The 23,593-nt window shown below is 34.6% G+C and overlaps 1 protein-coding gene across 2 annotated transcripts in view; it reads right to left on the reverse strand.

The window, feature by feature from the left end:
• FAF1 (Fas associated factor 1) overlaps positions 1 to 23,593 on the reverse strand; it is a 487,841-nt gene that overhangs the window by 135,412 nt on the left and 328,836 nt on the right. For both annotated transcript variants that reach the window (XM_069590953.1, XM_069590963.1), the window contains 3 exons: positions 23,524 to 23,587; positions 22,296 to 22,377; positions 7,261 to 7,415 (listed from right to left, as the gene is read on the reverse strand). In XM_069590953.1, the coding sequence (XP_069447054.1) occupies positions 7,261 to 7,415; positions 22,296 to 22,377; positions 23,524 to 23,587 (301 nt within the window). The remainder of the gene's footprint in view (positions 1 to 7,260; positions 7,416 to 22,295; positions 22,378 to 23,523; positions 23,588 to 23,593) is intronic.

Here is a 23,593-nt window from a genome sequence, read left to right on the forward strand (position 1 = left end):
TTCATTAGATAACTCATGTTTAGTAATCTGTATATGTAAATTGAATCGAGTATCTCTGGTAGTCATATTTATTTGAACCTGTATTTCCTAAAATACAAAGATAACTAGCCATCAGAAGTGAATATTTGCACAAAACTATACATGGGAGTCACACAAGAGGTATGGATTTGGCAATACAGCACAAAGGGGTGAAGGCTTGGTATGAAGCTCAAACTTTATATATCTTGAGAATGCAACAATTCTTTTAATTCTATGACTCTCAAAATCAAGATCCCTAGAATACTCAAAGCACAGAGTTTAGGAGAAAGACCAAGGAAAACTCCAAGAGAGTAATAAGAAAAGTCTAGTGCATGAGGAAAATGGGATCTGATAACAGATAACTGTATCTGAGTTAAACACATATTTCGTGAATAGTATTCATTGTTAATAGATGAATGTCAAGGAAGTAAAATTGTTTTTACACAAATGCTTGATTCAGATACAATGCATGTACCACCAGATAGTTATGACTGTAGTACTAGGTAGTAGTGTAGAAGTATTCAAATCAGAGTTAAAAAAGCTTGTAAAGTGGTAATTTAAAGTTCTATCAAAGAACGCTTTTAAAAGGATAATTGTCTATTTTATTTTATTTTTTAATTGTCTATTTTAGAAAGAGTAAAAAATGTATTGTCAACAGTTTAGCCATCATCTATATACAGACTGGCTTCTTTTCAATTGTAAGAGGCCATCACCTTTTATCCTCTCCCTCTTTTCCTTCCTTTCAGTACTATTAGGAAACTATTTACAAGCGCACTCTTGGACAGTGTTGAGCAGTAATTATGACTTGCTGACAAAGAGATATGAACAATTACTGAGTCCATTTTGAAACCCTACACTAATAAAGTCATTAGATGCTGCCCTTGCCATGATCCTTCTAAAAGCTTCTGAAGTTACAAGAACACACAGCATTGTTTGCAGGGACAATTGCTGCTGGCAGAATGCAAACCTTGAGTTAAACCATGCTGCAAATTGATCTTGACATTCTGTTAAGACCGCCACTAAAAATCAAAAGCAGAGGAGAAAAGGAGAAAATGAGTGGGTAGGATGTAATCATGGAACAGGAGGGGTTCCTCCTCACCTTCTCTCCTCCCTCTTCACAAAACAAACCAGGGAGAAAATGACAAACTCTCCTGGTGTTTTGGAACCTTATTTTAAAGCATTAATTAAGCCTTGACCTGGGATGTTTAGGATGGCAATACATTTCCTTTATAAGGATTTGGAAGGAAAATGTGTCATAAAGGAAATAAAGGAGTTTGGGGAAAATTATATGGAAATCTGGCAGGAAGGCACTCTGGAAGTCTTAATACTCTGACCATAACATGTCCATCTGTTTTTATCAGCTACTTTGCAGAATCCATATCTGCTCGTAGGGAAGCAGCTGGAAATTAACACTCCTTGTGTCTCCCAAGGAGACACCACACCTGGGCTATATTTGCTGGATTAAATGGAAGCATAGGGTTAGAGTAACATGGTCAGCTAGCTTCAGCCAGGCATGAATCAGCAAGTAGTCTGAAATTAAGGGTAAGCCACTGTGATATGGCTAATTACTGAGATGGAAAGAGCAGGCAGACAACCTACTGATAATAAGAGATTTAAGCCAATTAACTCTTGCCAAAGATTAAGTAATGTGGAAAACTATTACTTGAATATCAAGGCTAACAAGTACCTGTCAGCACAGCAGCATAAGTCTACAGTGACCTATTATACTGCACCCAAGGGCATTAAGTTCAAAAGCTAACATTGATAGGCAATAGAATTGTCTGTGAACACTGGTACTAACTGTGTCATGCTACATGTGTTACACGTAACCTGTGTAACCCAGGCTCTGTCAGTAATTCCTAGGGTTCTATCTGCAGCTACTCTGAACACCACTTAGAAATAGTGTGCAATGCCTAATTTAACACTTTGTGGCATGTCCACTGATGTGCCAAACATTTTCATCTCAGGAACTTACATATAAGCAGCTCATTCTTCAGCACTCAAACATTGCTGATTACCCAGTTTGCACTATCCTAGTCAAATTCAATGCTTAAATTTTCTAGAATGAGATAATCTAAAGCAATATCTATACTGGATATACTAAGACATTAGCCACATGGGCCTATTCAGAACAAGTGATATCCATTAACCTACTTATTACTGGCTAATATAAGCGGTTTATTGTGCCACACGTATTACATGGCTTTCCCTGATGAAACAACTTCAGTCAAGAACCTGTAGTTCAACATCAAGGGCACTCATGTGTCAATATTCCCACTATCCAGTCCCAAATAGCTCTAATAGAGTTTTTTTATATAGTTCTATGTATATTTAATTATGATGGTGCCCAGATGGACCTTTGCCTAGCTTCTTGACATACTGCAAAACGAAGCGAGTCCACCATTCTTATATATCCAATGGGCATATTTATTTTAATTAAAGCCACCACCAAAGCAGAAGGTTCAGAGTACCATCCCAAATGGCCCAATTTGAAAGACCAATTGCTTTAGAGGTATCAGAGAGACTTGGTGAGTCTGGGGGAGAAACTTTGGAACCAGTGGATAAACTTGTCTTTGGTTAGAATTCAATCCACTTTCCAGATGGCCAGGGGTTCCGGGGGCACACGAGCTGAGGCCACAACAGCCTGGGGTACTAATGTTAGCAGAAGATGAGGTACCCCTTCTAGTTATTTTTAGTTCATTCTCCAAGGAGAAGACTTTTGAAGGCTTTTGCTTTATTATTCCTATTAATGGCTGTTGGGGAAAATCATACAATTAGAGGGATATGGTAGCATCTCCAATGATATTTCCACTATCCAAGCGCATCTCTCTTATTCATTATGTTTCAAAAATCCTATTAGAGATTATTGGTTTAATCTATCAATATAACACTTATATTTTAAAAGGTACTTTAATGCATTGACATTACAGACATAGCTCCCTTGGGAAGCTGACAACCTAACAGGGAGATAGACAATAAACATTCCATATAATGAATGCCATCAACACAAGTTAGTACAGTGATATGATGGCAGTATACAGAATGTGCATTTTTACCCAGACTGAGGCAAGGGAAGAATGGGAGTAGATGCAAGGCTTCCTAGAAGTGGTATGTGTTCTGAATTTCAAGAAATTATTCTCTCATAGACGATCCACTTGCTATATTATGCTAAAAATATTTTTGTTGTTTATTAGTTAAATCCACCATGGTTTTATACATGTTACAAGTCCAAAGGGTTCCTGATCTCTGCTCCACTGTCTGCCTATAAGCAGATGCCAATACCAGCATGAATTATTGACAAAACAACTTCTTGAGATCTGTCTATCCTGATTGGTTGGCCTTAATGTTCAATTTGGTTCAGACCACACAGGATTACATTAGCTGGCCAACTTCTATTTTTTCTCTCCTCCACAATTCAGATAGTTAATTATGAAATTTAAAGTACCAATATCCTTTTGTAAGAATAGCAACTCAATAAAGTAAGAATGCTGCTAATATTAAAAAATCTCTGAAGAGAAAGAGTGAAAATCAATTATCACCTTCTGTGTGCCATCTCTTTCAGTCCTTCCCTGGCTCACTCAGGTAGAATGACTCAGTATGAATTTCATCTATACTCCCAAGGTACCCTGTATTTATTTCATATTACATATTAGCTCTTATGTCAGTCTTACCTACTAGATTATGAGTGTTTTAAGCATTAGCACTGTATCTTTTCCAACTGTTCATCCTCAGTGCATAGCACTGATCCTGGTTCATATTAAACATTCAGTAAATGTTTGAAAAGTGAAAGTGTTAATCCTTCAGTCGTGTTAGACTCTTTGTGACCCCCTGGACTGTAGCGTATAGCCATTTCCTTCTCCAGGGAATCTTTCTGACTTAGGATTGAACCTGGGTCTCCTGCACTGCTGGCAGATCCTTTAAAACATCTGAGCCACGAGGGAAGCAATAAATGTTCAATAAATGAATAAACATGGAACAATATATACCTTTCTTAAGATATTTTAGCCACTTCCATTGAATTACAAGATCTCTCTGTTTACTATTATCTATTTGGTTTTAGCTTTTTCTTTACAGTTATATCCTACTGTTTTTATCAGGATTATTGTTTTACTGGATATTTGGGAAGCACCTTTCAAGACTAACAAGGGCTTTCTGCCTACTGCTTTAAGAAAAAATGGCTCTGAAATGCAACTATACCTGGAAGCCAGTAAGACTATACAGAATTTTCTAAGAAAGAAACTTCCATTTAGATATACAATACTGAAATTATAAGCAACATTCTTAAGTGGAATTAAATGAATACATTCATTTGTCAAATTCTTACTGAGTTTCTTCCCCAGAATTTCGTAAAGTGCTGTGTTTAATGAGACAAATAAAATAAGTCCTTCCAGAAGATCATGATTTAGTGAGGGAGAAAAGAGGCAAGTAATCACTACTGTTAAAGTCTGATGTTTTAGTTAACATTTGGACTGTTCCACAATCAATCTAGAAGTTATTCTAATCCATTATACAGATATAGACTGGTTAACTTAAGCATTCAGCTTAGAAAGTTACTAGAATCATTTTGGAAGGGGGAAATCCAAACCATCTATATCTTCAGTGGTGTATACCTGTAACATTCTGTAGAAATCTGTTTCTTATTTATTCTAGTTTGTTAACGAAATCAGGCATTCTGGATTGTTAGCAAAACGAGGATATCTAACTTATAATATCAATTCACACTCATATTCTTGTAACTTAACTAAAGCATTCACTTAGTTCAATATCCTTCACTTAAAACAGAAGAGATTCACAGTAAATTATGGAGGACTAATGTTTCTGTAGGTTCAATCCAAGTATTTCTTAAGCAAAAATAAAATAGTTTGGCAAACCTTTTCCTGTCTTGGGCATCAATATCCCCAGCTATCATATCAGAGGACAGTCTCATAAAATCACTAAGGAAGCATCCAGACTAAACAGCTTATAGACATCACAGAGATGGAAACTCAATGAGATAATTTTATTTAGATGAATCTGTGGTAGATGGTAAGAAAATTGTGGCTAAAGCCAAACTGTTTTGGGGGGCAATATATCAGCCTAAGTAATTTGCTTATAATTTTGTATATCAAAAGGAAATCTACATTTACTCTTTTGGAGTAAAAGTATGGAAGTATGGAATGGAAGAACATTCCATTCTAGCAAATTGTCATCTTGTGTTTGTAGAATGTGAATTTTACCATAGGCCTTAACTGTAAAAATGAGCAGCTGTACACAAACAGTAGCAATATAATTTTACTTATTACTTTATAGAGATAAATGTAATACCTTAAAATAGTATTTAATTTGCAATATGGATAGAATTTGACTTTGAGTAAGGATGCCAAATGTTTTAAATCCCAGAAATTATGTTTTCTCCCCATTGCCTTGTTTCTTGTTCCTATAAATGTTTATCAAATTCCTAGATGTTTCTATTTAGTCTTTAATATCATTTCTTTTTATTTTCGTAACAGTAACTTAATAATGAGATGCCACATAAATGTTGATTGAAATATCCTATCATACCTCATAGTTGGTCTTGCAACTCCTTGAGAAAGAGCTCTAAAGCCTTAAACAAGGCTTTTATTTTGTGTTTCAAAAAAGTGTCATAAGGAGTTAATAGGACACAGCTGTACTGGCTCTTTCTAATAAGCAGCTTCTGTCGCTTTGGTCACCACAGGTGTCTCTGTAACCTGCACACTCTTATTACTAGTGTATCAAAGTTGTGCTACTTAACAGACTTCTTTAGTAAAACATAACAAAGCAATTACATGGCTGTTGATTGCCAGTCATAAAAAAAAAAACCCTCAAACACTGCTTTTCAAAAGAAACTACATTGCAATTTTTTGTCATTGTAAAATAAAAGGAACTAAGGAATTAAATGGAGGATAGAACAAAATAACAGCAGGTAGCCTGCTGAACTTAGCCACTACAGATGGTTTAGAAATAGTGTTTCCTTCTCCATCGAGTTGTGGATAAAAGGAAAGGAGGAGATTCCTTACTGCCAGTGAATGGCAAAAGATTTAGCCAAGTCTCCAGTCTATGTATTTTGCCTCATGAAAGACCTTCGATGCTGCATTTTTATCTGTTTTTGGCACTGCTTTTCATCACCTTTAACTGAGTGTGAATAATAACCTGATTTAATTTAAACAAATACAGGTGCTAAAGGTTCTTTACTTATGTATAACAGGGAATATTTCCAAGGCAGAACGAAGTCATCCTATGAAAATTCCTAACCATTTACTTAAAGAAATGAAGTATTAGATGAAGAAACTGCTTCAACATTCTTTTGCTTCACTTTTAAGGGAAGAATCATCTTTCTTTCCATATTCATATTACATAAAACAAAGTCTGAATGATGAACAAAAATTCAGTGAGCCATAAAATAATAAAAAGACAAATCAGATGATTTCCAATTGTTCTACAGTCATTTAAATCATGTAACTACAATAGAATTGCCTGAAATGACTTAATTTAATTTCCCTGTTCATAAACCAGCAGGCTGTGATTATGATTGTGTTAACACCACCCAAAGTTGCATCACAGGATGTTATGGCCACAAGTGTAATTAAACACGATGAAATATATTTCAGAAGGTAAACTCAAATAGGCAAAATATGAAGAATTATTCATTACTTACAGATATTATGATTAACAAACAAAGTAAATTTATCCTGACAGCTAGGAAAGGGATTTTTTTAACTGAGAATATGGATGTATTGCTGGCTGTGTGCAAAAGAATGTGTGCAATAAAGCGATTACATCAATTAGCATATGCTAGAGTTAAGCTATTACCAACTCCACTGGACTAGTCCAGAATGTCTTGCCTTCATCACTGGAATTATGAAGAAAGCAAACTTACTAGTAGGATTATATATTATATTTTCCTTGTCTTTCCTGAATATTATTAGAAACAGATTTTAATGTTCAAAAACATATTAGAACATTAGAATATACAATACTAAGAAATGTATTTTATTATTGCAAAAAGATAAGAACAATGTATTTGGGCTTTGGGGTTATTCCTGAATGTAAGAAATCTTTTATTAAAGTATTTTTTCACAATTGTAAATAACTGCATATATTAACTACAACAAACAGTTTTTATCTAATTAAATGTAATAATAGAAAAGCTGAGGATGAAAATGTTTATGATGATAAATCAAATACAATGATGACTTAAAACAAATAAAAGCCCAACTTATAACTTATGAACAACAGTATTACCTTGCTCTGTTGGCATCCTTTGTCAGATCCCAAGCCCAGGTTATAAAATTTTGACTCAGATAAGAGACAATAGATTCAGCACAAAGCATTTGTGAGCAGAACACGTTGGTTAATACACTTTCATCATGGTGGAGGTAGATAGCAAGAAGCTTTCTCTGAAAAGAGAAGAAAAGATTGATGAATTAAAATATCCACTGATGTAACCTTCCTTGAATTTTGAAAGGCACAATCAGTCAATACAAACAAAGATAAAAATTAAATGTTATTCCCTAAGAGTATCTGACACCTAGAGCTCCTAAAGCATCTACTAATTTGAATACATTTTGCTTCGGATGATTATACTCTGTCTTACAGACTGCTGTCACAGATTCCTGTTAACATGTGCAAGCCTATCTCAAGCATGAATCAAAATAAGATTGCATTTTCTTTAAAGGAAATGTAATTACAATTCTTCATATTTAGTACATACTTTATAAGTAAAGGGAAAATTAATTCTGAGCTATTCAACAGTACAGAGAAAAAAATACCGATTAAGATTGAATGCCAAAATCTCCTCTTACATATTTTTTATGTTTTTAACCTGAACACTGAAGAGTCTCTTCTACTTGAAAGAAAAAAGTCTGAAATAACTTTTGTTTTAGTTCCTCAGGTAATTTCAAAGTCCTTAATGTTTTCCCATATCAAAGTCCTTACTTCAGAACATGTGATTGATATCTACTTGCCATTTGAAAGGATGATAGAAAAATGTTTACTTCATATGAGTTCTTTCTAGTTTATATTTCAGAAAATATCCAATGTAGTTTCTCATATATAAAATTATTCTTTCCTTTTTGCCTGATAAAACTTGCTTTCAAGAAATGACATTTGTTCTTTTAAATGTATCCTCTGTCATAGCTAGATAATCAATAAAATAACTGAAACTAAAAGCTGATATTGAGCAATATAATTTGCAAATGTCAGCTTTAACCACAACAATGGTGGTTAAAGAACCTAAATTGTCCTTAACTAATTTTCTGGTGCTACGCTATAGAAGAGCTGAGTTTAAGAACAGCCAGTTACCAGGAAATGGAAAGGTAAAATATTATGATAAATACACAAACTAATCTGTGAAATTCTGGTGAAGGACAATTTCAAGGAAGCTTAGAGTCCTTCCCCTCATATTGAAAAAGAATGTGATGATGAAAAAAACTGCTGTGTAGTAAGATGAACAAAAGATGGGATTTTATTATAACCCAGGGTTTTTATTTATTTAACCCATTCACAGAAGGGTTCATGCTGATGAACATCTGATGCTTGGAATTATGTTGATAAACAATCCTAATAATAATAATAATCATTATTTTCTTCAAAGGAAAATTTTGTACTATGTGAGCGTAGCCAGAAGTAGATGCTTCCAAAATGAGTGTGTTAGTTACACACCCATTATCTAACACACCCATTATCTACTTTAATCCCTAGAATAAACCTGTAAAATGGTATTCTTAACTTTATTAACCTATGAGGAAACTGAGCTTTAGAAACCTGACTTATCCTAAATTTCACAACTAATAAGTAAGTAGTTTATCTGGGATTGGAATCCAGATTGACTGACTCCAAGCCTAGTGTTCTTTCTTTGATACTATAGAAGTAGCAAAGAACCCAACTACACTACACTCCAGGCTTAGAGAGCTTGTAGAGTATTAAGGCACCAGATGCTCACACATCAGTACTTCTGGGGCCTCAGAGACAGCATGTAATGTGAATAAGGGCAGAACTCCTGAGTGTAAGTAGCTCCAACAGTAGCTGCTTCCAAGTGTCAATTTATTCATTCAACAAGTATTTGTTAAAATATTCTTTGTCTCAGGCTCAGCAGGAAGCAGTAGTGATGAAACATCGAACAAGAAAGGTTTAGGGTTTTTTCATCTATGTTGACACCTGCAGATAATAGTAGCTGGTATCTAGGAAGTCTGTAATCAGATACATTGTGGGAGAGATATTTATCTGGAAGATTCCTACTCAATCTTTAAGGCTCAAAGTAAATGCCTCTATGAAGCCTTCCCTGATTCTCCAAGGCAGTGGAGCGCTTCCTTTTTGGGCCTCTATCTCTTCTGTTATATTATAATTGTTAACCAGTTTCCCCTCTAAACAGTCTCTCAAGGGTAAGGGCAGGATCTCTTTTGGTCTTCTTTGCATCCCTAAGTTAGCATAGTTCTCAACATATTTGAGGAAAGAAACAGGACTGCTGGTTTGTATCAACGACAGCCCTCTGGCAAAAAAGACACCAAATGGTAGCCAAATCACTCTTAGTAAACGAATCTAGAAATCTACTGCTTTAGGGGTGGGAATATGAACCTGGCAGCACTAACAAGTTCAGCACTAACAAGTCTTCTCCTTAGAAGCTCTCTAGCCCAACAGACAGAGAGATGTCAACCTCTAATTCTGCTTGATTATATCTCAGCAACTACATTTAAAGAGACACTGGGAACAAGAGAGCCATCCATTTTTGAATCAGCATATTTTTAACCAAACAACAGCAATGGCTAAATCTTTAAAATGCTTATTTCTCTCAAGAACACTGCAATGGAACATTTAGACTTTGGGAAAGAGATTAGCAATTTACATTGCTATATCACTGATTTAATTTGAATGCTCTTCCAAAACAAACACACATATACTGAAGAGGCTACTAAGAAACGCAACATGGAGAGTTCCCTATAAGTGCAGCCGACAGTGTTGACTGAAACTAAACTTGGAAATCCAGGGCACTAATGCACAATATCAAGCAATAAAAAGCATCTCTTTGGCAATATTTAATTTAAAAGAAGAAGAAAGAGGCAGGCGAAGATCAGGCACTGTCTGTTTTGGAGGATCAACCATTCTGCATTTCAAAGCATTGGTCCCTGCAATATCCAGGTTACTGTGCTAGAATCTCGACTATTATATCGCAGTTGTGAGAGGGAGGGCAAAGATGTGTTTACTCAGTGATTAGGCCCTTAGAATAAGCCTCTAGCTCCTAGAGAGACAGCTCACCACTTATTCATTTGGACCAATTCACAAAGCCTAGGAAGATTAAACATCCATGCTGAGAAGACAAGCGAATGCAGACGGTGAAAAAGAAATAAAAATTCTTTAAAAACTCTGAGATGACTTCATTATTTTTCCACAAGGAAACTTTAGGAAAGTGTTTAGTTAGAGAAAAACCCACATTGACCTCTCTCTACACCCTTAATCTTTCCTTTGTGGTGGCACTGCTTTGTGGTAAGCGACTGGCTCGCCTCGCCCCTCTTTTCACTGGAAGCTGAGAGAAAAAAGGGTCTGGAGAAACAGTTTTCGTTCCAGGGACACAAACCCCTGACACTGTTAAACATGAGATGCCAGGAAAACACACTTTAAAAAAATCTCACTTTAAGCTCTAAACTGGGAGAAAGGAGATGATATAAAGAGTATCAGAGAAGGATCTTCAGATTGGGGGTATTCCCATAGTAGCTTTCACGAGAAAAACTGAAACATCTTAAAATAATCTCTTCTCCCAAACATAATAATGCTTTCAACTTTCAACGAAATTTTTTTCTTCTGCTATTATGACAGTAAAAACAGGTAAAATGTTAAGACTTAATAATATGAAAATGCTACTAAATTTTGGTTACATAAATCTCTGATCAAACTATAGGCACCTAAATGAAACCCCTCCCAGACTCAGATTTCTGATTATTTTATTGACTCAACTAAACACAGGCCAAAACAGTGAGAACTGGGTTAAGCATATCAGAAAACTGCTTTTGTGAAGAAAGGGCATTTAGTACATAGAAAAAGCATAGGAAAATGTTTTGTTTTCCATTACTATAACCATTTTTCCCTTTGGCCCATTAATAATTCAGTTCAACAACATTTACAGAGTGCCTATGTGTTAGGCATTGAGAATATAAAGATGAATAAAACAAAGTTCCCGTGCTCTCTAAAAGTTGGGGGTCTGGAGGGGATGGCAAACGCGGAAAGCAAAAACTTAACTGCAGTATCATATGAGAAGCAGTAAGATCAGGGCATTTAAAGAGTGTACATTTTATTTGTCCTTTCTAATTTGGCAGAGAGAGTGTAAGTCTGGTTGAGGAAAAAGGCAAGCAGCCTAGCTATATTCTCCTCAGACTCCCTCTTTGTGATCTAGGTTTTGGTAACACAGTTAAAGGAAAGCCTCCAAGAATTAAAGTAACAGAAAAAACTGTGCTAAACCCAGTTTTGCCACTTAACAGCGGTGTAATTATTGAGGCAAGATGTAAGGATTGTGGATATAGTAGGTAAAATACCTATTTACAATGTGTGGCTCGTAATAGGTGCCGAATAAAATGCAGCTGTTAGGCTCAAGATTCTGAAAATATCCATGCAAAATAAAGGATTTAAAGGCCATTTCAAGATAATTATAGCCATAAAAATACAACTCCTTCATTCCTCCTACTAGTGTTTGGGATGCTTAATTGTGTGCGCAATTTCAGGGCTTCACTAATCTTCATATTCAAATCCAGGTGCTAAGGTACTAAGTCGACTCTTAGAAAATGCCAGGCTGACAGCAACCAATGTGACCTGGCCCTGAGCTACAGTAGCTATTGTGTTTAGATACTCAGCATCACGGAACTACAGAACATTAGAGCTGGAAGAAATGAGCTGGCTAAGTCTCAAAATAAGCCAGGCACAGAGCAGACATTCAGAAAATATTTGCTGATGGACTGAAAAGAAAGTTGTCTAGTTTCTTTTTAGGTACCAGAATATCCGTAATTTGTGTGTTCCATGATTTTGAAGTTGATATGACAAATGATTTCTAGAAATGGTATTTCATATGTTTTTCAGTATATGAATTAAAATAAAGTAAAAATAATTATCTTTGTGTAAACTGGGACCCAATTTTATTTCTCCATTTTCAGTTTCCCTTTTCCTTTTACATCATTGCCATAATAGAATCATCACTCTTCTTTTAAGTTTGGGGGTGGTTTATGATACAAGCCACTGATAAACTGATACAATAGTAAACACTCTTTTATATTTTACCTAGATTGATCAATTATTAACATTTAACATTTAAGCCATATTAACTCAATCATTCTTTTCATGTTTCTTTCCCTGAAACATTGAAAGCTTCACATATCATGACACCTCCACTCTAGTGTCTGTCTCCTAAGAAATAAGGATATTCCCTTACATAATCATTATTTCTTTACTCACACCTAAGACATTTAATATTGTTTACAATATTTACAACTTAATATTGTACAATTATCTAACACAAAATCCATATTCAAATTTCTCCAGTATCTCAAAATGACCTCTGTAGCTATCTTATTTATTGTTTTAAATCTAGGCTCTAATTAGTTCACGGCCAGTTCTAATTAGTTCATCCCAGTTCACTGCCCACTTCTACAATCTTGTTCCTATATATGCATAGATCCAGCCAGCATCCAACCAAGACTCAAGCACATAGTAAGAACTGTGGCACAGCAGCATGAAGCTACATCGTCTGGAAACAAATTCCTGCTTCACCACCTTCCAGCTCTGTGACGTTGGGAAAGCTATTTCTCTTTTCTGTGCCTTGGGTGACACATAGCTTTGGAAGTCCAACACTCTTAGATGGGAGTGGTGACATGACTATTATATAGAGGGGGTCCTTGTGTCTAGGTATGAACAACAGACAGGCTGCTTCTTTATGAAGGTGATATTTGAGCTGAAATTTAACTTTAGGTGATAGTGGAAAAAAGGAGGAGTGAAAAAAGAGTAAAAGCAAAGAGAAAAGGTTGGGAAAAGGCCCTGTGATGTCAATGGCCTGATGTATTCAAAGAACTCCAAGCTAGTAATTTTGAAGAGTAAAGAATCAGAGTGCAGACTGATTTTGGAGAGAATTGTGACACTCTGTCTTTTTTTTGTTGTTGTTCCTAAAACCGAGTTGAGGGACCAACTGATAGCAACCAACTAGAGAAGTTCCAAAAGAAAATAGCCAGCTAGTGAAGATGAAGAGATGCTAGGACGGTATCTTTTCCCTCTTACTTCCTAAAGCAGATGTTGGAATGGCATTCTTGAAGACACAGTATATGTCTGAGATGTATTTGAATCTCACACTGGGAGATTGCTCATGTGAAAGTCGTAAGTTAAACAAACAAACCAAAAAGCCTAAAGCAAAATTAAACTCTCTTTGTAAAATAAGCTAACAAGTGTTCACTGGGTACAGAGCTTTATCAGTTTGCATTGTTCAAATTGTATTACTCAGGTCATAAAATATCTTTGAGAAAGATAACCATGTGCCTAAAGTTCTTATGAATAAGGAAACTGGAAGCCTGGGACTTTCCTGGTGGTCCAGCGGTTATGACTCTGCCTTCCAGAGCTAGGGACACAGGTTTGACTCCTGGTCAGGGAATTAAGATCCCACAAACTGTGAGGTGACTAAACCCACAAACCATAACTAGACAGCCAGTGTGCTGGAACTAAGAGCCGAACAGTGTGCTGAAACCAAGAACTAACAGTCAGAATAATAAATAACTATAAAAAAATAAACTGGAAGCTCAACTGACTGGCTGTTACAGCAAACTGACTGTTTTTACTTTTCTTTTCTGTGAAATATTTACTTATATTGCTTGCCCCTACTGGGTCATTGTCCTCTTTTAACTGATCTTTAGAGTTCTTCATGGGGCTTCCTGTTCTTCCTAAGTGTATATGCTAGAGAAATTAAGTTCCCAGTACTTCTAATAAAGATACTAGGCCCTGCTTAACATCAGAGATACTTTGATTTTCTTAATATAGTTATTTATAAAAGACTGTAAATGACAAGGCAAATATAAAACCAACAGATTCTATTGAAATGCTTCAGAGGAAAGAAAGGTCAGAACACATTAGTGTAGGTCTATGACAAAAGCAGTATTATTCTCTGTTTTGTTAGGCACTCCAAGAAGCGTGTGGGAGAAACAGGATACTAGAAGATACAAATGTATAAAAAGGTATACAAAAGCTAACAGGCTGTGAAACGCAGGAGTCAAAAAGTTTGTAAACTATACTGTGCTATTATCGTACTATGATTTTCTAATCATTGCCTGACACTCCACAATTACACATATACAAATATACACAGTTGCTCAGTCTCTGCCACCAATTTTTCCCTTTCCATCCATTCTATTGATACAAATTGCCACCACAATACTTATTTCTCTGACAATGTCACCCTCTTCTTCAGCACTTTCAAAAGCTAACTACTACCTCACAATAACAATAGTCTTTAGCTGGCATTCACGGATTTCCATGTTGAAACCCCAGTCTACTTCTCTATTTCAGTCTGATTTCCTACTGCTCCTTTACATGTACCAATTATGTAGGCCAATTCATCTTCCCTAGTATGTGCATCTGAATAACTTGGTTACTGTGAAGGTAAGGATTCATTATTTCAAGCTGGGTTAATTGCCAAGGTACTTTAATCTCCATTTCAGAGAAAATGTTGGCTTATATAGTCAGTTTCAGGTTCCAGGTTCAAATCCAAATCAGCCTAATTTATTCAATGTCCATCTACTAAAAGCAAACAATCTTATAGATGTTTCATAAACATTTTGAAGACGTTTTACTTATATTAATTTCTTGTTAACCTTGTAAGGTATGCACTACAATACAAATTTTTAAGTTGATGCTCAGAGAGATTGAGTAACCTAATTTTAATAGTGCACAGCAAGTAAATGGGGGCTCAGAATTTAATATAAGAATTCTCATTATTTCTCTTTCTACCATACTCTTTATATTTAAATGAAAATGTTTAAGACTAAATATAGAACAAACTTCTTAAATTTATGAATGGAATACTTAAGAGATCCAATTTAGCTTTTTATCCTTTACAAATAGGTAGTATGAGTAACAGATACTTTCTAGGAACAGGGAGGGCTCCTTAAGAGAAATGATACAAATATGACTAAAGCCCACTAAAAATCAGCCTTGCTTTTCATATTTTAATAAATTTTACCTATATAGCTGTTTGAATATGGTTATATGGCTCTCAAAAAATGGTGAACAGCAATAAATTGAGAAGAATGCTTCACACAGCAGCATATCTTAAAACTAATTAATTTTAACCAATTTAAAAAAGTTTTATTATAAACATTAAAGATTTTTACAATTTTAATTAGGTAGATCTGATAACTCAGAGAATTAGAGGCAAATTCTAGATAAGGTGCTATATACTGTTTAGTGGAAATATCTAATTACAGAACAGCATATTTAGTATGGCTGCACTTCTATAAAACCCAGCAACATTTTTACTGATGTATGTTTGGAGACTTTTCTTTTTTTAACCACATTTAAAAGTAAAAACATTTAATAGTGCTTATTTTCAGGTTTAGGATTATGAGGTAACTTAATTTGCTACTTTAAATGTATCTGTATTCTTTTAACAAACACTTCATTTATATGAAAACATACTTCAAAAATTATACTAGCATCATAGTTCTTATCTCATACATGTGCCAGATGCTATCCTAGCTGTCATAAAAAATTACTCTAAAGACACTGTCTGCCTTTAAGGAATTTAAATTGAAAAGAAAACAAAGACATGATGAACAAACTGCATATTTTCCAAAGCACAAATAGATCTGTTTGGCTGATTTTTCTGGATAATGGAGTGCTAGAAACTTACCAATTGCAGTTCTGGCTTCAGATTTGATTAGTGCTTACTTCTTTTTAAAAAACATTGACCAAGGATGGTATCTAGGTTATTAACTTGAGGAAGCAGAAACAGCACTACTACTTTGTTGCTCAGTCGTGTGTGACTCTTTGCCTGTCAGGCCCTTCGGTCCATGGGATTCTCCAGTCAAGAATTCTGGAGTGGGTTGTCATTTCCTTGTCCAGCACTATTTTAAAATGGGCCAATTTTTAAAATGAGTGTAATAAAACCTGATAATGAACAAGGTACTGTTAGAGCAAAGCATTCATTTTAGAGCTATAAATGCTCAAATGGGTTCTCAAAATTCCTTTATGGAACTGTTCGTAAAGTTAAGAACAGTTTTTTATTATTTTTTTATTCATGTACTGCATAAAAAATCAGGTTTGGTATTTTTCAGATTATTTTCCATTGCAGGTCATTATAAGATATTGACTATAGTTTCCCATGCTATACAGTAAACTTTATTGCTTATTGTATATCTATTTTCTGCGACCCCATGGACTATACAGTCCATGGAGTTCTCCAGGTCAGAATACTAGGGTGGGTAGCCTTTCCCTTCCCCAGTGGATCTTCCCAACCCAGGAATCGAACCAGGGTCTCCTACATTGCAGGCAGATTCTTTACCAACTGAACTATCAGGGAAGCATTTATGAGGAGATCCCACTTAATCCTCAAAACAACCATATGAAGTAAATACATATTATCATCAACCCTTCTTTTTTCTAGATTAGAAACAGGCTCATTACTTGTTTGGGAACACAGAGTTACTAAGTGGGAAATCAAGAACTGAAGCACTGGTTTCCTTAATTCATGTGTAATATTTGGAAACAGTACTGGGTTTGAAGATCTAAGGAAGTATAACAGGATTACTGCTATCAAAGCCCAGTCTCCCAAAGGGCGGCTGGGAAAAGGAACAATCTTTCACATGGGACATAAGCCCTGGCACTGGGATTTTTACTGCTGTTGATTTTTAGTCACTTACAAATGTCTAATCATTCTCTGGGGGGCTTTTTGTTGTGAAGTGATCTTAGGGATAGCAGAACTGAGAGGTGGGGAGGCTATAAGGAGAAAAAGAAACTTCTTTAGGGGAAGAAAATCCCAGGGAATCATGGGTGCGGCTGGTGGTAACTTAACTATAATTAAAGAGGCAAACCACTGGCTCTTCCTTATCTATAGATAAAATGGAAGCTTCATTCAACAAATATTTTTTAAACACCAGGTAATGCCAGAGCATCACAGACCCCTCTATGCTCCTGTTGATGTTCTCAGCCTCATCATACCAGGCAATCCAACTCTCTGTCTTGCATTGTTTTGCTCTGTCTTATTTTTTTGGTTGTATTTTCCCTGGTAGTTCAGACGGTAAAGAATCCACATGTAATGCAGAAGACCCAAGTTCGATCCCTGGGTCAGGAAGATCCCCTGGAGAAGGGAATGGCAACCCAACTCCAGTATTCTTGCCTGGAGAATCCCACAGACAGAGGACCCTGTCAGGCTACAGTCCATGGGGTCACAAACAGTCAGACACGACTGAGCAACTTTCAGCCTCAATTACAATCTTCTGGTATTTCCTTATGACCTTCTTTTGTTTAGAATTCTATTTGCTTGTTTTATTTATCTTACAAGATTTAGGTCAGAAGTACCTCCTCTAAAAATCTCCCTGAACTTCTAAGGCAGATGAAGTACCTCTCCTCTTTGCTCCTAAAGCATTTTATAGATCTATTTATATATTGTTTTATCTTCCTTACTAGGGCTTCCCAGGTGGTGCTAGTAGTAACTAACCTGCCTCCAATGCTGGAGATATATAAGAGATGCAGGTTCAATCCCTGGGTCAAGAAGGTCCCCTGGAGGAAGGCATGGCAACCCACTCCAGTATTCTTGCCTGGAGAATCCCAAGGACAGAGTAGCCTGGAAGGCTTTAGTCCATAGCGTTGCGAAGAGTCGGACATGACTGAAGTGAATGAGCACACATCTTCCCTACTAGACTGTGGACAAGGACAGGAAACCTCTATATCCTAGGTCCTTAAATAGGCATACAATAAATATTTATGGCCTTCAATTCAATCAACATCCCTAACAGTTAAGGGCAAAGAAGAGATCATAAAACCGATTAATTCATTATCAGAAGTCAAAACTTTCCACAATATACTTAAACACAAGAACTTAGAATACCTGTTTCACTGAAGTTGAAGCTCTACTTTGAACAATATTGTAAATTTCTCATGAAAAAGGCAGAAAGAATGTGAGTACCCTCACCAAGTGCTCTCCAATGAAATCAGTTTGGAGCAGTTTTCATTAAGATGAATTGAATGTGTATCGTGAGAAACACTTTATCAAATGTAGTGTTTTACTTAGTGATTAACTATATACCAGTTGATGAAGCTCCCCAAATCCTTTGTAATCCCACCACTCCAATAAACATTTAATGAGTATATAAGTTCAAAAAGCCTAGCAGAGGATTTAAACCTTCAATCTTGTTTTTATTTACTCTTAGAACTCAATTTCTCACTTCAAGTGAAGACTGCTGGTGCTCAAGGCTCATCTGTTGCCCTGGTAAAATTAATGTGTCTCCAACAGTTTAAATTAAACATGTGATGTTTAAGATGAAAGAAATTTAGTAACAATCCCATAGTATCGGTCATGCTTGCCTTAAAATGTTTGAACATAATAGGAAAACTCTTCTTAAAAATGATTCATTCAGAAGTTTTTTTAAAAAAATATCAAAAACAATTTCTTTTAACTTTCAAATGTGCAGTCTGAAAGAAGAGATGAGTTTGATAACTGAATATGGTAGTTTAGCAGTTAGCACTGAAAAGCTTCTGGAAGTAAGATGGTGTAGTATAAAACACACTTTTATATGTTATAACACCTGCACTTTTACTTGGCCTCTACTGCTTATCCTTGATTTGCCTTTGGTTAAGTCACGTAGCTTTTCTGAGCTTCCTCATCCCTGCAATTGGAATACTGATATTACATATCCCTATCTCACTGGTTTGTTGTGGGGTTGAAATGAGATATGTATGCATAGGAAAAAGCTTCACAAACCATAGTACACCATATAAACCTAAAGCAGTAGTACTATTTCTATACTTTCTAGACAATTGTTTTTAATTTTAAAGGAATATGTATATAATTTGGTTGATGACTAAAATAAATGTTTCTTCTCAGATTTAATTTTGAATAACTTATCCACTATGCAGACAAATCTTAAGTTTACAGCAATGTAATAAATGATACATAAACTGCTATTGACCTTCAACTTGGAAAAGAGAAATGAAGACAGAAAAAATCCCTGGACAAGCAGAAAAAGATAAAGATGGTTCAGGAGTCCAAAGAAGTCAATGGATTTTGGCATCAATCTAATATAAAACAACACATTTAATTACATGAACCAATGACTTTCAGTTGTTAAAATACTAATTAACTAATCAAAAACAAACAGTCAATTGTTTCATTAGAAATACCAGAAATTATTAAGAGTTTATGTTCCTCTGGGGATCAGCAGTCTGAATAAATCCAAATACCAATTTACTGTACAAAGGCACGCAGTAAAAAGTTCTTTCATCTATTACATATTGTATATTTAAATAAAATATCATCACTGAAAGTTATAATGTTTCTAATAGCTTTTAAAATGGAATTCAACAGATGACTATGCCTGTTTGGGAGCTATATTTAGATTATAAAAGACCCTTGTATTTTCTTGTTACTCCAACTGCTTAGCAATCTTGCTGGAAAGCAGAGACAAATTAATCCCAAATACATTCATACCCAGCAATGAATTGAAAAATAGATTATTTTAGAACTATAAATATTCTTTCAAACATATTTATGTTCAACAATAAGTGACTGTTTAAATAAAATAACATCACCATACAATGATGGACTCTATAACCATTAAAAATCTGATTATAATAAAGTATTCAGCATTACTTAAGAAGCATTCTTGCCAAAAAAAAAAAAAAAAAGAAATTCACCTGAATCTAACAAAGCTTTAAGCCTTAATATCCATTTCTCAGGAAATACAGAGATAGAGGAACAAGTTAAATAATATCACAAGGAAACAATAACACAAATCGAGAATTTAGAACAATTTGTAATCATCCAACATGATTTCTTCACAAAGCAAATGTCATAAAAACAGGTGGTGGGGAATAAAGGGAGTGTTTGCTTAAAAGGGTATAAGAAATCTAACTAACAAATATAATTTGTTATCCTTGACTGGATCATGGTTTCCCAATCAACCAGCGAAGTTTGATATGCACTGGATACTAGATGATGTTAGGAAGTTATTGTTAATTATGTTACAAGCAATACTGGTATTGTGATTCTGTGGGAAAATATCATTATTTTTGAAAAGTGTATGCAGCTGTTTTTATGGGTAAACTATGATGTCACCTTGAAATGGCTTAGCAAAAATAATGAATATATAAGGGTATCCTAACTTATGCAGTTTAAGTTTCAATAATTTCAAAAGTTTAACTGCTAAAATTTAAAAAAAAAATTTGCAACTTAGATTTCTTTTATATTTGCTTTTATGAATTTTGAATAATAAATTCAAAATTATTTTCTATTCCAGTCAAAGTTTGCCATTTTCAATCAGAGGGACTGAAACAAAAATTTACCATAAAAATTTATTAATCAAAATCATAAATCTAATAGCATAAATAATGTAAATAATTAAATCTCAAATGCTGCTTCTTTATAAGTATGTAGCAGTTAAACTTTTGAAGTTATAAGGCTCAAAATTCCATTAAAACTTTAGGATGTCCTGTATATAAAGAACCAAACATAGGGTAAAATTTTAGTGATTATTAACTCTAGGTATAGGTGATTTGAGTGTTTATTGTATTATTCCTTTACTTTTTCTGTATTAAAAATTATTTTAGTAAAAGTTGAAATATTATAAAATATAATTAAGGAAATGATCATATAATATTAAAAGATGAAAATAAGCTGTTTTAATGGGATTATAACATGACCAATTTCTTGTTAAATGTGTAAATGGGTTCAACAAAATATATAATAAAAAATGGAAAGAACATATCATAAAGCTAATCTGCATTAGAATGTATTCTTTGTGCTTTTTAGTATCTTCCAAAACCTGTATAGAAACTATAACACTATATTACTGTAAATATATGTCTTCAAAAATAAAATCCATTTAATATAGTTTTAATAGTTAAAAAATTGATGGTTAAAACAGACTTTACATGGGCTATTCAGCTATTCTTAGGGTAAAGAACAGTTTTATGTTTCTTAATCTAATTCACTGAGCTATCAATGACAGATTTAAGTTGATCACTAATTACTGTCTTGGAATTCCATTTTTCAAAGTTGTTTTATTTTATTTTTTTTTAAACATAACCACATTTATTTAAGAATGTATTCCAATATTAAATGGCAAAATTCAACAATGCAAAAACCACAATTACTTTTGCACCAACCTAATAGTAAATTAGTTATTATGTTTCTTTAGGTCATAAGTAGAAACTAGAAATTCCAGAGCCATCCTTGCACTCTATTCTCAAAATTCCTAATTCCAAAACTTTTACTCTAACTCCACCTACACATTAGTCCTTCCTTCCTTCCTTTTTTCCTTTATTCATTAAACATTCAGAGTATTTACCTAACCAGGTAAAGAGCAAGATGAAAGATATTCTTAACAGTAAGGCAGCATTAGAAAAGAGTAAGATTATGGGGAAATACAAATAGTATACTACTGCTACATTAATTAAGTATAAGGCAGGAAATGGGAAAAGCTGAAGCTGTACAGGTAGGAAAGAGCCAGATAACTGAGGCCTGGACTGCAGTGTCAACATATAAATAGAATAATCGCATAGAATCTTCTTGCTCAAAATACAACTACTGATTTCTTGTTACATATTTCAATCCTTTTGATTTTAAGATCACAAAGCTCATTTCTGTATTTAAAGAAAAATCTTCTTGTTGTCTAAAATGACTTTTAGGAAAAAATATTACAGTTATTAGATATATACTATTAGATGGAATAATCATTTGGGGAAAAGACTGAAGGACAAATCCTTTAGCAAGAAACTGTCAATCACATAACTAAAAAGAATACAAGTACACAGCCTGGTCCCTTCTAAGCATGTCCACCTCTTTTTCTCCCTTTAAAAAAAAAAGAAAGAAAGAAAGAAACCCTATTTCAAAGCTCGACAAAGTCTTCTGCAAGAGCCAGTAGTACCCTATCATACTCCTGCTCTCTGACTGAAATAGGCATCTTGGTGATGATTAGGTTGGGAAATGGACCACAACCAAAATCGTCTTCAATCTGAAAAAAGCGAAAAATATTAAGCATTGCCTCAGGCCTGGTGGTAAACCTATGGGATGCATTGTTTAATTTAAAAAGGTAAATTGCACTTACATCTCGGGCTTTCACATAGAAGGCCTCTTGAAAAGCTGCTTCTAATGAGCCAATAAAAAATACAGGATGGCAGTCACCATATCTATAGGAAAAATTGCATCTATTAATTAAAATACATTTCAAATTTACTTCAAGTTTCACAAGTCTAACCAATGACTTTTAAGTAAATGTTGGGGCTAATGTCTTCAGTATAGACAAAACATTGAAGTACTTCTTTAAAGGCTTCATTAGTTTTTTGAACTCTTCTTGGCCTCTAGTGATAGATCAGAACACTGGAATTTTAAGTACATCAAGCAAATGGACTTAGTAACTGCCCCATTGCCATTTATAAGTAGTAATTCCTGGCTACCTATTTCCCTAAGATTTCCTGATTACAACAGCCTTAAGTTTCCATTTTAGTTCATTTATTGTGGAAGTCCAACACAGAGAGAAATGATGGTCCCTTGCTAAGTTTCCAAATTACATTACATCAGAAAATAGATCTAAAGAGAAATATCATTTACATGAAAATTTAGGTTTAAATATTTAAACACCTCAGGAGAATCTCAAATACACAGAAAAATTTGTATTAGACTATTAAAAGAAGAAATGCTAAATGATTCCAAAATAATTAAAAGATTCATTTACATTTAAAAATGTTTAATTGTCTTTTTATCCAATAATTTAAAAAATATTTTGTTTGTCCTAGGATATACTAAAAATTAGTATCCTATACCTAGTCCTTTTGGACTTCCCTAGTGACTCAGCATTACAGAATCTGCCTGCAATGCAGGAGATGTGGGTTTGATCTCTGTGTTGCGAAGATCCCCTGGAGAAGAAAATGGCAACCCACTCCAGTATTCTTGCCTGGGAAACCCCATGGTCTGAGAAGCCTGGCAGACTATGGTCCATGGGGTCACAAAAGAGCTGGACATGACACAGTGACTAAACAACAACAGCCTAGTCCTTTTGCAAATATCGTCAAGATATTAAATTAGTAATCCATTTATTATGCTTCTATAATGACATAGAGATAAGATAAACACATCTCTGAAGTGGCATAAGTAGTTTATAGTTATCTGATTGGAACACTCTATATTCACTATCAGGACTGTATGTGTAGATAAACGTATACTTTGAATACTTTAAGGATAAATTTTAAAACAATCTATGATTAAAGTTGTTTCAAAAAAAAATCACAGTAGCATTAAAAGAACATCAATTTATATAGTCAATGTCCTAACCCTACCTTGAAGAAAACTCTGCTGTAAATTGTAATAAGGCATCTCCTTCATTTTCTGCGTTTTCTGGCACTAAAA

Source organism: Ovis canadensis, chromosome 1, assembly GCF_042477335.2.
Source record: "Ovis canadensis isolate MfBH-ARS-UI-01 breed Bighorn chromosome 1, ARS-UI_OviCan_v2, whole genome shotgun sequence".
Classification (NCBI taxonomy): Eukaryota; Metazoa; Chordata; class Mammalia; order Artiodactyla; family Bovidae; genus Ovis; species Ovis canadensis.